We start from the raw sequence: 12,795 nt of genomic DNA on the forward strand, positions 1-12,795 counted from the left end.
CTGCGTGTCTCTCACTGCGTCTCTGCATGTCTCACTGCGTCTCTGCATGTCTCACTGCGTGTCTCTCACTGCGTGTCTCCATGTCTAACTGCGTCTCTGCATGTCTCACTGCGTCTCTCTCACTGCCTGTCTCTCACTGCGTCTCTCTCACAGCGTCTCTCCATGTCTCACTGCGTCTCTCTCACAGCGTCTCTGCATGTCTCACAGCGTCTCTCTCACTGCGTGTCTCTCACTGCGTCTCTGCATGTCTCACAGCGTCTCTGCATGTCTCACAGCGTCTCTCACTGCGTCTCTCACTGCATCTCTCTCGCTGCGTCTCTCCATGTTTCACTGCGTCTCTGCATGTCTCACTGCGTCTCTCTCACTGCGTCTCTGCATGTCTCACTGCGTCTCTCTCACTGCGTCTCTGCATGTCTCACTGCATCTCACGGCGTCTCTGCATGTCTCACTGCGTCTCACTGCGTCTCTCTCACGGCGTCTCTCTCACTGCGTCTCTGCATGTCTCACTGCGTCTCTCTCACTGCGTCTCTGCATGTCTCACTGCGTCTCTCTCACGGCGTCTCTGCATGTCTCACTGCGTCTCACTGCGTCTCTCTCACGGCGTCTCTCTCACGGCGTCTCTCCAGGTCTCACTGCGTCTCTCCAGGTCTCACTGCGTCTCTCTCACTGTGTCTCTGCATGTCTCAATGCGTCTCTCTCACTGCGTCTCTGCATGTCTCACTGCGTCTCTCTCACTGCGTCTCTGCATGTCTCACTGCGTCACTGCATGTCTCACTGCATGTCTCACAGCGTCACTGCATGTCTCACTGCATGTCTCACTGCATGTCTCACTGCGTGTCTCACTGCGTGTCTCACTGCGTGTCTCACTGCATGTCTCACTGCGTGTCTCACTGCGTCTCTCTCACTGCGTGTCTCACTGCGTCTCTCTCACTGCGTCTCTGCATGTCTCACTCACTGCGTCTCTGCATGTCTCACTCACTGCGTCTCTGCATGTCTCACTCACTGCGTCTCTGCATGTCTCACTCACTGCGTCTCTCCATGTCTCACTCACTGCGTCTCTCCATGTCTTTATTAGGCTGAGAGTGAAGCTGTTTATATAAAGTGTGTTAAATGATCTGGCTGTGAGTCACATAAACAAAACGTTTCTGAACGTTCGGACCAAACAAGGAGCCGGACGGCGGTGAGCTGAAGGAGACGGGTCTGTTTCTCATTCTGTTCCCTTCACACAGACGCTGCAGCTCATTCACCCTGACACCTTTGTTAAAAGTAAAACAGCCAGCATGTCCCCGCTGCAATAAATTTATGCTGTTTGGAGCAATCAGTGATTTGTCTTTTGCTCACTTGCGTCGGACTGTGAATCCCTGTATGGAAATATAAATACACTGCATGCTAGTGTACGGAGCTAAATCAGGGCCAAAGTTTTGTTAATCTGAAAAACCAAAATTGTAGTAGAAAAACTAAAACTTGACATTGAAAATTTAAGTTTTAAACTTGAAAAATAAAACAATGTTTTCAAACAAATTAAATTGGTTTAATAAAAAATAAAATAAAAAAAATAAAATGTTAAATAATAATAAATTGATTATTAATTATTTTTCACTTATATATATATATATATTTATTTATTTATATTTTGATATTTGATGACTTAATTTTTTCAGTTCATTTTCCAACTTCAAATCTTATTTTTTCACTTGCAGTTTTTCTCAGTTTCAGACTTTTGGCCCTGATTTGGCTCCGTACTAGTGATCCTTCTGTTTCACACTCACGCATCAGCTTGTTGCGTTCGGCCGGCAACATGGCGTTGAAGGCGTTGTTGGTGGGAGCGAAGAAGGTCAGCGCCCCCTGCTGGTTCAGCAGCTCCGTCAAACCTGCTGTCTGGACGGCTCCAACCAGGATGCTGCAACAAGGAGGAAGCCGGTTTGTTTCTTACACCTCTGCTAGACGGAGGGGTGGGAACCTGTTTCCTCCTCTCACAGAACAGACAGACTGTCAAGGATCTGCCAATCACTTGTGAAACTTTAAAAATGTAAACGGAGACAAACAGTCTCGTCCTGAAAAAGCTGAGAGTGTGTGCCAGCAACGTTTATAATAATAATAATAATAATAATAATAATAATGCTGATTTATATGATTTGTCAAATCATGATAGAACGAATCAAATGTTGCCTTAAGAAATGCGTGAGGTGATAATGACATCATGTCATCACTAACATCGCACTAATACTTAAACTGCATGAGGTGATTTTGCCCTCTGGGGGGCGGCACAACAGACGTGTTAAGTCATTTAGCTTCTCAAACGTCTCACAGTTTCTGCTCGTCTCTGTTTTATATCCCAGAACCTCTCTGGGTTTTGGACTGTTGGATGAGACAGACGTTAGAAGTCGTCACGTTGGACTGCAGCTGTTTTTAGTTTTTAACATTTTATAAACTAAATGATGAACTTAAAAAAAAATGTAGGAGGATGAGAATAATGGTGAGCTGCAGCTCTTTGTCCTCAGCTCAGTGAACTGCAGTTCCCCGTCAGTCTGGCTGGATGTGCTGAATATGTGAAGGTCTTTAAAGAGGCTGTAAAAGAGGCTGTGAGCTCCAGAGAACACTGCCGGCATCAGTTTGGCGGTTAGCGGTCATTTCACACTTTGGTTCGTAAACTCTGCAGCTTTAACCTATTCAGGAGACTTTGAGGCTCTCAGAGAGAAGAGACGCTCCTGACAGACTGACTTCCTCCGACCTTCAATAATCAGAAGATTACATTACAGCGGAGAGCTTTATTACCCGACAGAGTCGTCGCTGAACTCCCGGCCGGAGCCGTGGAGGATTCCTGAGCCTGAGCAAACACAGAGGAGGAGGTGACGGAGTCTCATCTCTCAGAGCCAAACGTTCCTGACTGATCAAGACTCTCCTCTCTTTCGTTCTCTCAGTCATCTGGAAGCACTTTGACCCCAGAGGTCTGACAGGAAGTCTCTGTCCGCCCCTCGACCTCCCTGACCCGATCCGGCAGCGCTTCACATGGTATCTGTGTGTCGGTGTGTGTGCTCACCTGAAGCGGTCGTCTGCCTTCAGGACGTCCATGACGGTTCCCATGGGTGGAGTGAGGACTTTGTCCACGGTGAACATGGTGGCGTAGCGTCCCGTCTTGTCGTGAGCAGCGATGCAGGCGTTCTCAATGCACAGGTTCTACAGGCACACAGAGGAATAACAGAACACCTGAGAGGACGCGAGTACAAGTCCTGCCAACGCCTTCTCCTCTCAGTGCGTCGTTACCGACGCTTTCATGTAGTCCGTCACTTCAAAGTCCTTATATAGGTAAGTCCCGCCCCTCGGCAGCCATCTTGCTAAGGCCTCCAGGTATCTGGGACTAACAGGATCAGGTCTCTCTCTGAATGAACGGGCAGAGAGCCATAAAACCTGCAGCAGGAAAACCTGAACCAGTTTGACGACTTTGCCCCAAAATACGGTTTAAAAAGTGTTTTTTCCTCCGCAGGTTATCCTTCTACTGCACATGCACGAGCTTTCACCACACCGCCTTCATTTATCCAGAGCGCCGGGGACGGGACGCCATGAACCCATCCCACTTTGAACAGATGCTAAGCTAACTGGGGTTCGGGATGCAGTCAACATCTACCGTATACGTTTATAGAAGGCACCCCGGTGTTCTCTAACACATACTGCAGTATGTGCAGATCGCAGTATTTTGGCCGGCTTCTGATCTGGTCATGCACCCGCTCCTCGCTGCCACCACAATATCTGAAACTGACGTCAGGGGAGCCACACGATTGGCTGAAGATGCTTCCTGGCTCGGCTGCTAAACACAGACGTTATTCTTTCCATACACAACGTGACTCAGGAAGTCACTTCCAGAAGGTTGACGGAGGGAAAGACAACACGTCTGAGCTGCTACTTCACAAATACTGAATCAAACAACAAGACCACGACTGCGTCCCTCTTCTCAACAAGTCTGGGAGGAAACTGTCACGAGGTCATGAGAGAGAACGCTAACAGACAGATGAGTGTTTGACACGGTGTAGTGATCGTACTGAGCTTCCACGTCACACGGTCTGTGGGTCTCTGGACTCCACATCAGGTCCTGGATGGCAGCCATTCTGCTCAAACACACAGCCGTGTCTGGAAGGATTTAGCGGCCGTGGGAAGCAGGAAACTTTTCGTGGTCTGCAGAGTTCATTACCGAGCAGAAATGTGAACCACCCACGAGTCCAGGACCCGAAACATGTGGAGACCACCAGAGACAAGCTCAGGTCTCTGTCTGATCGCTACACGATCAATAACACTGTTTTATAATCCGATCAAAACATGTGCTGCGTTTCCAGGGCAACACGAAGAGTTTACTTTTCAGTCTAAAAGTGTTTGAAGATGATAACAATCACTCTGAAATTATATCTCAAATATTTAAACTGCAACAGCCTGTTTGAACTAAAGATTCGGAGTCTGTGAGCTCAACAGAAACGTTTGCCGATCAGGTAATCAGGACAGAAACCAGCAGAGCGACGTCACCTGTACCGCCAGAAACCAGCAGTCGGCCCCGATGTGCAAGACCTTCATTTTATTTCTGCGGTCGTCTCTCTGATTCACACTTTGGATGACATCATCGCCACATGTGGTCGCAGCAATGAGGCTGCAGCGCACACAACCATGCAGTCACCACGTTTCCTGCAAGCCGTCGTTCCTTTGAAAAATCTTTTTTAAATGAAATAAAGGATGATGTTTGTTCTCAGACGCGTCACTGTCTCAGAATATGCAGAGTAATGTTCCTCTGCAGCAGCTCGGCCTGCAGCTTCAGGGGTTCAGCACAAACACAGAAACTGGGTTCGATTCATGCGTTTGTTAAAGCTATTAATGAAAAGCAGCCTTAAACTCAGCGACCTCAGATGAAGACACAATATTTATGGCCAGTGAAGACAGACGATCCGCTCAGCAACAGGCGTGTCGGTCATGGAGGCTGATCTGTTCTCACAACAGCTGATTCGATTTCAAACTCGGACAGGAAGCAGTTCATAAAACATCAGGACTCTGACAATGTGGGAAAAGGCTTGACGTGAACGTGTTTGAAGTTACAGTCAATAAAAAGTGGATTTCTCCAGGAAAATGAAGCTCACTGTGTCTCATTCCTGGTTGGATTTCTCACGTCAGGAACTGATGAACAAGCTGCTTCTTGTTGTGACTCAGCTGAAACAACCACCACACAAAACACAAAGCCACGACTCGGCGGCGCGGACGCACGGAGGCGCCGCTCAGGTGCCCGCAGCTTCATCCAGCCTGGTCGTCAGACGAGGTCAAAGGTCAACCCAAAGCTTCCCCTGCAGGAGTCAGCCGGCGTCACCGGCTTCTGACACAGAGCTGCTGTCTGCACACGATGCGTTCAGGGACAGGACGCAGTGTGGGTCACTGAGATTATTACAACTCAAAAATGGCCAAAACCATCTCGAGGCCGAAGCTGAGTCCTACAGAAACATCTTCACCCGCTTCAGAAGCAAAGCAGCCTTCATGAAAACCATGCTGACTAAACATCTACGCACACAAGAAGAACCTGACAGCAGGTGTTTCAGGGTGGGAGATGCATGCTTCTCTCTCATTGGCTGACGAATCAAGAGTTATAGAAGAAGGTCTCACGTTTCTGTAGACGAAGACTCGGAGTTTGAGGCCCCCCAGCGTCTCCAGCTCCTGGCCGTCGTACAGAGACTTAGAGGACAGCTGCTCCTTCAGGATGTGATTGTTCATCAGCCTCCTCATGTCAGGCGTCATCGTCAGACTGCCTGTTAAAGAAACACAGGTAAATAACAACAGAGGACTGAACCCTGTGGCCACTTTATTAGGTACACCTGAAATTCAGCCATAAATGAAACTTTTACAAAGCTCCTAATGCGTTTATTACTGAGCTCATAGTTAGCGTGGCGTTGTCCTGGACTACATGTAGGAGCCAAAATAGCAGTTTTTCATTTATATTTAAAGAACAGTAGTTATTATTTCAAGACTTCCCATATTTTTGGTTCTAGTCTGGCCACTGATTGGCTAATCAGCCTCACCATAGTAGCTGTGAGTGTGGTGTAATTAATAAAGTGAGGTTGGAAACAGGAGTGGAGGCCCTAACAGTTTTAACCTTATTTGATATAATTTTGAGTTAATAGGCTACTATTTATTTCCCCTCATTTACACTACACACACGTGCATTAACCTACAATGTTTTGGTAGCATCATAGGTCAAGTTTTATTTTTGTAGTTAGGATATTAGAGTTAAATTATTATTTCAAACGGCGAACACAGAACGCTGGATCGGCGAAAAGGAACAAGGGTGCGTAAAAACTACTCTTCTGGTGCTGGGACAGTGGCTATAATATTGAAATGGAAAAGCCACTGCCCTATATTATACGGAGACGTGTTTCTATTTTTCTATTTTTATAAAATTATACCCATCAGAAAAGTCCAACATTTGGATTGGATTATGTTTGACTGCACAGGTGTACCTAACAAAGTGGACACTGAGTGAATGTTATGGCTGTGGTGAAGCAAAGAAGGCAACAAGTCTGAATTTCATTCATTCTATACAGAATACATCAGTCAATAAATAAAAATGCACAAACTAAGTCCAATTTGGTCCCAGTTCAGCAAAACCATCCCATCAGTATAATATGAGATCGTTCATTTTGCTTAACTGTCATTTCAGTTCAATTCAGTGTTTCTGTGGGGACCCGGCTGGTGTCCCGGAGGTCAAAGGTCGAGATGCTGAGAAAGCGCGTTACCTTTGAAGGCTTCGTCCAGAGGGGCCAGCATGGTCAGGGGCTCGGAGCCCGTCAGGTGGGAGGTCAGACCGGCTTCAACAAACAGCTTGGCTGCAGTAGCGACAGTTGACCCTTCAGCCAGCTCCAGCAGAACTTTAGCTGAAAAACGTCAAACGCAGAGTCAGAGTTGTTGTAGTTTCACATTTTTCATTAGTTTTTATTCTTATTTCCTTTTGAATTTTTGTTTTCAAGTTCAGTTTTGCTTCATTTTTAAAGCAGGTTTGCTAGTTTAGATTTAATTAGTGTCAGTGTTAGTTTTAGGCTTTTTGTCAATCATGCTGCTCAGACTGGGTTAGCTTCTGTTTCGGGGGGGGGGGGTCTTGGCGTTCTCTCTTACCTTGTATAAGCTTTTCCAATGGACTTTCAAATTGGTAGGATTTTTTCCCCTTTAGAAAAGTTCCACATGTTTCATCACCTCAAACTGAAGGGCTCTTGCTCTCATCTGAGACAGTTATTTTCAGAGTAATCCCAAATGGGACTCTTAATGGACCAAAAACTGGCTAGAGATAGATTTCATATCCACCCATAATACTCAGCTTGTCGGCCCAATTAAATAAATTGACAACGACGAGAACTGAAGACATTTACTAAGAAATATTAGTTTAGTTAGTTTTGCAAACAGACGATACAGTTTCATTTATTGTTTTTTTTATTTCAGTTAATGAAAATGTTTTTTCAAACCTAGTGTTTGTTATTTCATTAGTTTTCCTTAACCATGACAACCTTGACACAAGTCAACGTGACAAAAATACTGATAGAGCTGCAACCCAAAGTAGAGAGACCACCTCTAAACAGGGGGGAGGTCTGAGACACCACTTATCCCTCCACCTACAACGCTGTCCTTTCATCTCTTCCCAGGAAAACAAACACTCACCTTTGGCTTCAGGCCTTTCAGACTACTACAACGACCACAACGACTGTCGTACAGCCAGGAGCATTGACGAACCAAGCAGTATCCATCACCGTGATAACGACCCCACAGAGGTTAAATAGTGAAACATCTTTCAGTATCTTTAACAAAGTCCAGCTGCCCTAGATTTGAACCCACCTTTAAATAAATGACCTGAGAATCTTCACAGACAGATAGTACTACATGTACTACTACCACTGTTTCCACTACCATTACTATTGGGCGGTAACAGTTGATGTACTATTATGTACTTAAGTACAGAGGTAATCTCAGTATTAGATAAAGTAATAGTGGTATTAGTAGTGGGTAGTGTGTGCAGCTCAGCGATGTGGTGGATGACTATTTCAGTTTAGTTTGGATGTGTTGTACTGCAGTTATGACATCACTACTCTTAGTACTAGATGCAGTACTAGTGTACTGACTCATCCCTGACTAGTACCTGAGTCAGGGATGAGCAGCTCGTTGATGTAGTGGATGACCCCGTTGGTTCCCAGCTGGTCTTTCTTGGTGATGATGGCCTTCCCGTTCAGAGTCATCTGGTCTCCGTCACAGCCGACCTCCAGCACGGTGCCCTGCAGAGTCTCCATCGGAGCCCCCGTCACGATCGACTCCGCGCAGTGCATTTGATTCAGCATGTGGTAGTTCAGCAGGTCTGAAGGGGGCGGACAGGTACACAAGAGGACTAACGTCAGAGCCAAGATCCTCAAGTTCATAGTTGGCCTGAAACTACAAACACAACAAACAGTAATCAGCTGTGTAACAAAACACAGAGCGCCTCCTGCTGGTCACCTCGCAGAGCCACGGGGTCTCCCAGGATCCTGTTCAGGGTCTCCTGAGGAATCTTCTCGAATGCCTCGTTTGTGGGAGCGAAGATGGTGTACTGACCCTCGTTCTCCAACATGGCGGTCAGACCGGCAGCGGCCATCGCAGTCTGAAACACAGAAACACAGCACAGGAAGTCAGTGACTTCTTCTCCGCCTTCTAATGTGGCTCTGGGTAAGACTCATTGATTGGCTGAGAGATGAACTCACACGCAGAGTCTCCAGGTCGTCGTCGACGTCGATGAGCGTGTGCACGTTGTTGGAGATGGCGGTAATGACACGGTCGACCACGTGCACGATGCCGTTGGTGGCGTGTTGGTCGGGTTTGATCAGACGAGCGCAGTTCACGGTCACAATCTGAGGACACGAGGAAGAGTTCTGTTAATCTACTGATCATCGACTTTCACAGAGAAAATGCTGAGGCTCCAATGGAGCTCCAGTGCAGGTCAGATTCATACTGTGACTATACAGTGAATCATAATGTTACAGCGTAATGTTACAGTGTGATGTTACAGAGTGTGTTACAGTGTGTGTTGACAGTGTTTCAGCGTGATGTTACAGCGTGATGTTGACAGTGTGATGTTACAGCGTGATGTTACAGCGTGATGTTACAGTGTTTCAGCGTGATGTTGACAGTGTGATGTTACAGTGTGATGTTACAGCGTGATGTTACAGCGTGATGTTACAGCGTGATGTTACAGTGTGATGTTACAGTGTTTCAGCGTGATGTTACAGTGTGATGTTACAGTGTTTCAGCGTGATGTTACAGCGTGATGTTACAGCGTGATGTTGACAGTGTGATGTTACAGTGTTTCAGCGTGATGTTACAGGGTGATGTTGACAGTGGGATGTTACAGTGTTTCAGCGTGTGTTACAGTGTGTGTTGACAGTGTTTCAGCGTGTGTTACAGTGTGTGTTGACAGTGTTTCAGCGTGTGTTACAGTGTGTGTTGACAGTGTTTCAGCGTGTGTTACAGTGTGTGTGACAGTGTGTGTTGACAGTGTGATGTTACAGTGTTTCAGCGTGATGTTACAGTGTGATGTTACAGCGTGATGTTACAGCGTGATGTTACAGCGTGATGTTACAGTGTGATGTTACAGCGTGATGTTACAGTGTGTATTGACAGTTTTTCAGCGTGATGTTACAGCGTGATGTTACAGCGTGATGTTACAGCGTGATGTTACAGAGTGTGTTGACAGTGTGATGTTACAGAGTGTGTTGACAGTGTGATGTTACAGTGTTTCAGCGTGATGTTACAGTGTTACAGCGTGATGTTACAGTGTTACAGCGTGATGTTACAGCGTGATGTTACAGCGTGATGTTGACAGTGTGATGTTACAGTGTTTCAGCGTGATGTTACAGTGTTTCAGCGTGATGTTACAGTGTTTCAGCGTGATGTTACAGTGTTTCAGCGTGATGTTACAGTGTTTCAGCGTGATGTTACAGTGTTTCAGCGTGATGTTACAGTGTTTCAGCGTGATGTTACAGCGTGATGTTGACAGTGGGATGTTACAGTGTTTCAGCGTGATGTTACAGTGTGATGTTACAGTGTGTGTTGACAGTGTTTCAGCGTGATGTTACAGTGTGATGTTACAGTGTGATGTTACAGTGTGATGTTACAGTGGGATGTTACAGTGGGATGTTACAGTGTTTCAGCGTGATGTTACAGTGGGATGTTACAGTGTTTCAGCGTGATGTTACAGTGTGATGTTACAGTGTGTGTTGACAGTGTTTCAGCGTGATGTTACAGTGTGATGTTACAGTGTGATGTTACAGTGTGATGTTACAGTGTTTCAGCGTGTGTTACAGTGTGTGTTGACAGTGTTTCAGCGTGATGTTACAGTGTGATGTTACAGTGTGATGTTAAAGTGTGATGTTACAGTGTGATGTTACAGAGTGTGTTGACAGTGTTTCAGCGTGATGTTACAGTGTGATGTTACGGCGTGATGTTACAGCGTGATGTTACAGCGTGTGTTACAGCGTGATGTTACAGTGTGTGTTGACAGTGTGTGTTGACAGTGTTTCAGCGTGATGTTACAGCGTGATGTTACAGTGTGATGTTACAGTGTGTGTTGACAGTGTTTCAGCGTGATGTTACAGCGTGATGTTACAGCGTGATGTTACAGCGTGATGTTACAGCGTGTGTTACAGCGTGTGTTACAGTGTGATGTTACAGTGTGTGTTACGGTGTGATGTTACAGCGTGATGTTACAGTGTGTGTTGACAGTGTTTCAGCGTGATGTTACAGCGTGATGTTGACAGTGTGATGTTACAGTGTTACAGTGTGATGTTACAGTGTGATGTTGACAGTGTGATGTTACAGTGTGTGTTGACAGTGTTTCAGCGTGATGTTACAGTGTGTGTTGACAGTGTGTGTTGACAGTGTGTGTTGACAGTGTGTGTTGACAGTGTGTGTTGACAGTGTTTCAGCGTGATGTTACAGCGTGATGTTACAGTGTGATGTTACAGTGTGTGTTGACAGTGTTTCAGCGTGATGTTACAGCGTGATGTTACAGCGTGATGTTACAGCGTGATGTTACAGCGTGTGTTACAGCGTGTGTTACAGTGTGATGTTACAGTGTGTGTTACGGTGTGATGTTACAGCGTGATGTTACAGTGTGTGTTGACAGTGTTTCAGCGTGATGTTACAGCGTGATGTTGACAGTGTGATGTTACAGTGTTACAGTGTGATGTTACAGTGTGATGTTGACAGTGTGATGTTACAGTGTGTGTTGACAGTGTTTCAGCGTGATGTTACAGTGTGTGTTGACAGTGTGTGTTGACAGTGTGTGTTGACAGTGTGTGTTGACAGTGTGTGTTGACAGTGTTTCAGCGTGATGTTACAGCGTGATGTTACAGTGTGATGTTACAGTGTGTGTTGACAGTGTTTCAGCGTGATGTTACAGCGTGATGTTACAGCGTGATGTTACAGCGTGATGTTACAGCGTGTGTTACAGCGTGTGTTACAGTGTGATGTTACAGTGTGTGTTACGGTGTGATGTTACAGCGTGATGTTACAGTGTGTGTTGACAGTGTTTCAGCGTGATGTTACAGCGTGATGTTGACAGTGTGATGTTACAGTGTTACAGTGTGATGTTACAGTGTGATGTTGACAGTGTGATGTTACAGTGTGTGTTGACAGTGTTTCAGCGTGATGTTACAGTGTGTGTTGACAGTGTGTGTTGACAGTGTGTGTTGACAGTGTGTGTTGACAGTGTGTGTTGACAGTGTTTCAGCGTGATGTTACAGCGTGATGTTACAGTGTGTGTTGACAGTGTTTCAGCGTGATGTTACAGCGTGATGTTACAGCGTGATGTTACAGCGTGATGTTACAGCGTGATGTTACAGCGTGATGTTACAGCGTGATGTTACAGCGTGTGTTACAGTGTGTGTTGACAGTGTGTGTTGACAGTGTGTGTTGACAGTGTGTGTTGACAGTGTGTGTTGACAGTGTTTCAGCGTGATGTTACAGCGTGATGTTACAGTGTGATGTTACAGTGTGTGTTGACAGTGTTTCAGCGTGATGTTACAGCGTGATGTTACAGCGTGATGTTACAGCGTGATGTTACAGCGTGATGTTACAGCGTGTGTTACAGTGTGATGTTACAGCGTGTGTTACAGCGTGATGTTACAGCGTGTGTTACAGCGTGTGTTACAGCGTGTGTTACAGCGTGTGTTACAGTGTGATGTTACAGCGTATGTTACAGCGTGTGTTACAGCGTGTGTTACAGCGTGTGTTACAGTGTGATGTTACAGCGTGTGTTACAGTGTGATGTTACAGCGTGTGCTACAGTGTGATGTTACAGCGTGTGTTACAGCGTGTGTTACAGTGTGATGTTACAGCGTGTGTTACAGTGTGATGTTACAGCGTGTGTTACAGCGTGTGTTACAGTGTGATGTTACAGCGTGATGTTAGTGTGTGTTGACAGTGTTTCAGCGTGATGTTACAGTGTGTGTTGATAGTGTTTCAGCGTGTTTTATAGCGTGATGTTACAGTGTGTGTTACAGCGTGATGTTACAGTGTGTGTTACAGTGTGATGTTACAGCGTGTGTTACAGTGTGATGTTACAGCGTGTGTTACAGCGTGATGTTACAGCGTGTGTTACAGCGTGATGTTACAGCGTGTGTTACAGCGTGATGTTACAGCGTGTGTTGCAGCGTGATGTTACAGCGTGTGTTGCAGCGTGATGTTACAGCGTGTGTTGCAGCGTGATGTTACAGCGTGTGTTGCAGCGTGATGTTACAGCGTGTGTTGCAGCGTGATGTTACA

The 12,795-nt window shown here is 46.0% G+C and overlaps 1 protein-coding gene across 1 annotated transcript in view; it reads right to left on the reverse strand.

Moving 5' to 3' along the window:
• The window catches only part of tgfbi (transforming growth factor, beta-induced), a gene marked incomplete at its 5' end in the record, with an annotated part of 32,183 nt that overhangs the window by 15,453 nt on the left and 3,935 nt on the right, over positions 1-12,795 (reverse strand). Inside the window, 7 exon segments of the mRNA XM_046030780.1 lie at positions 1,770-1,900; positions 3,041-3,177; positions 5,629-5,771; positions 6,756-6,893; positions 8,144-8,356; positions 8,494-8,635; positions 8,736-8,882. Of these exon segments, the coding sequence (XP_045886736.1) occupies positions 1,770-1,900; positions 3,041-3,177; positions 5,629-5,771; positions 6,756-6,893; positions 8,144-8,356; positions 8,494-8,635; positions 8,736-8,882 (1,051 nt within the window).

Source organism: Micropterus dolomieu, linkage group LG19, assembly GCF_021292245.1.
Source record: "Micropterus dolomieu isolate WLL.071019.BEF.003 ecotype Adirondacks linkage group LG19, ASM2129224v1, whole genome shotgun sequence".
In the NCBI taxonomy this organism is placed as follows: Eukaryota; Metazoa; Chordata; class Actinopteri; order Centrarchiformes; family Centrarchidae; genus Micropterus; species Micropterus dolomieu.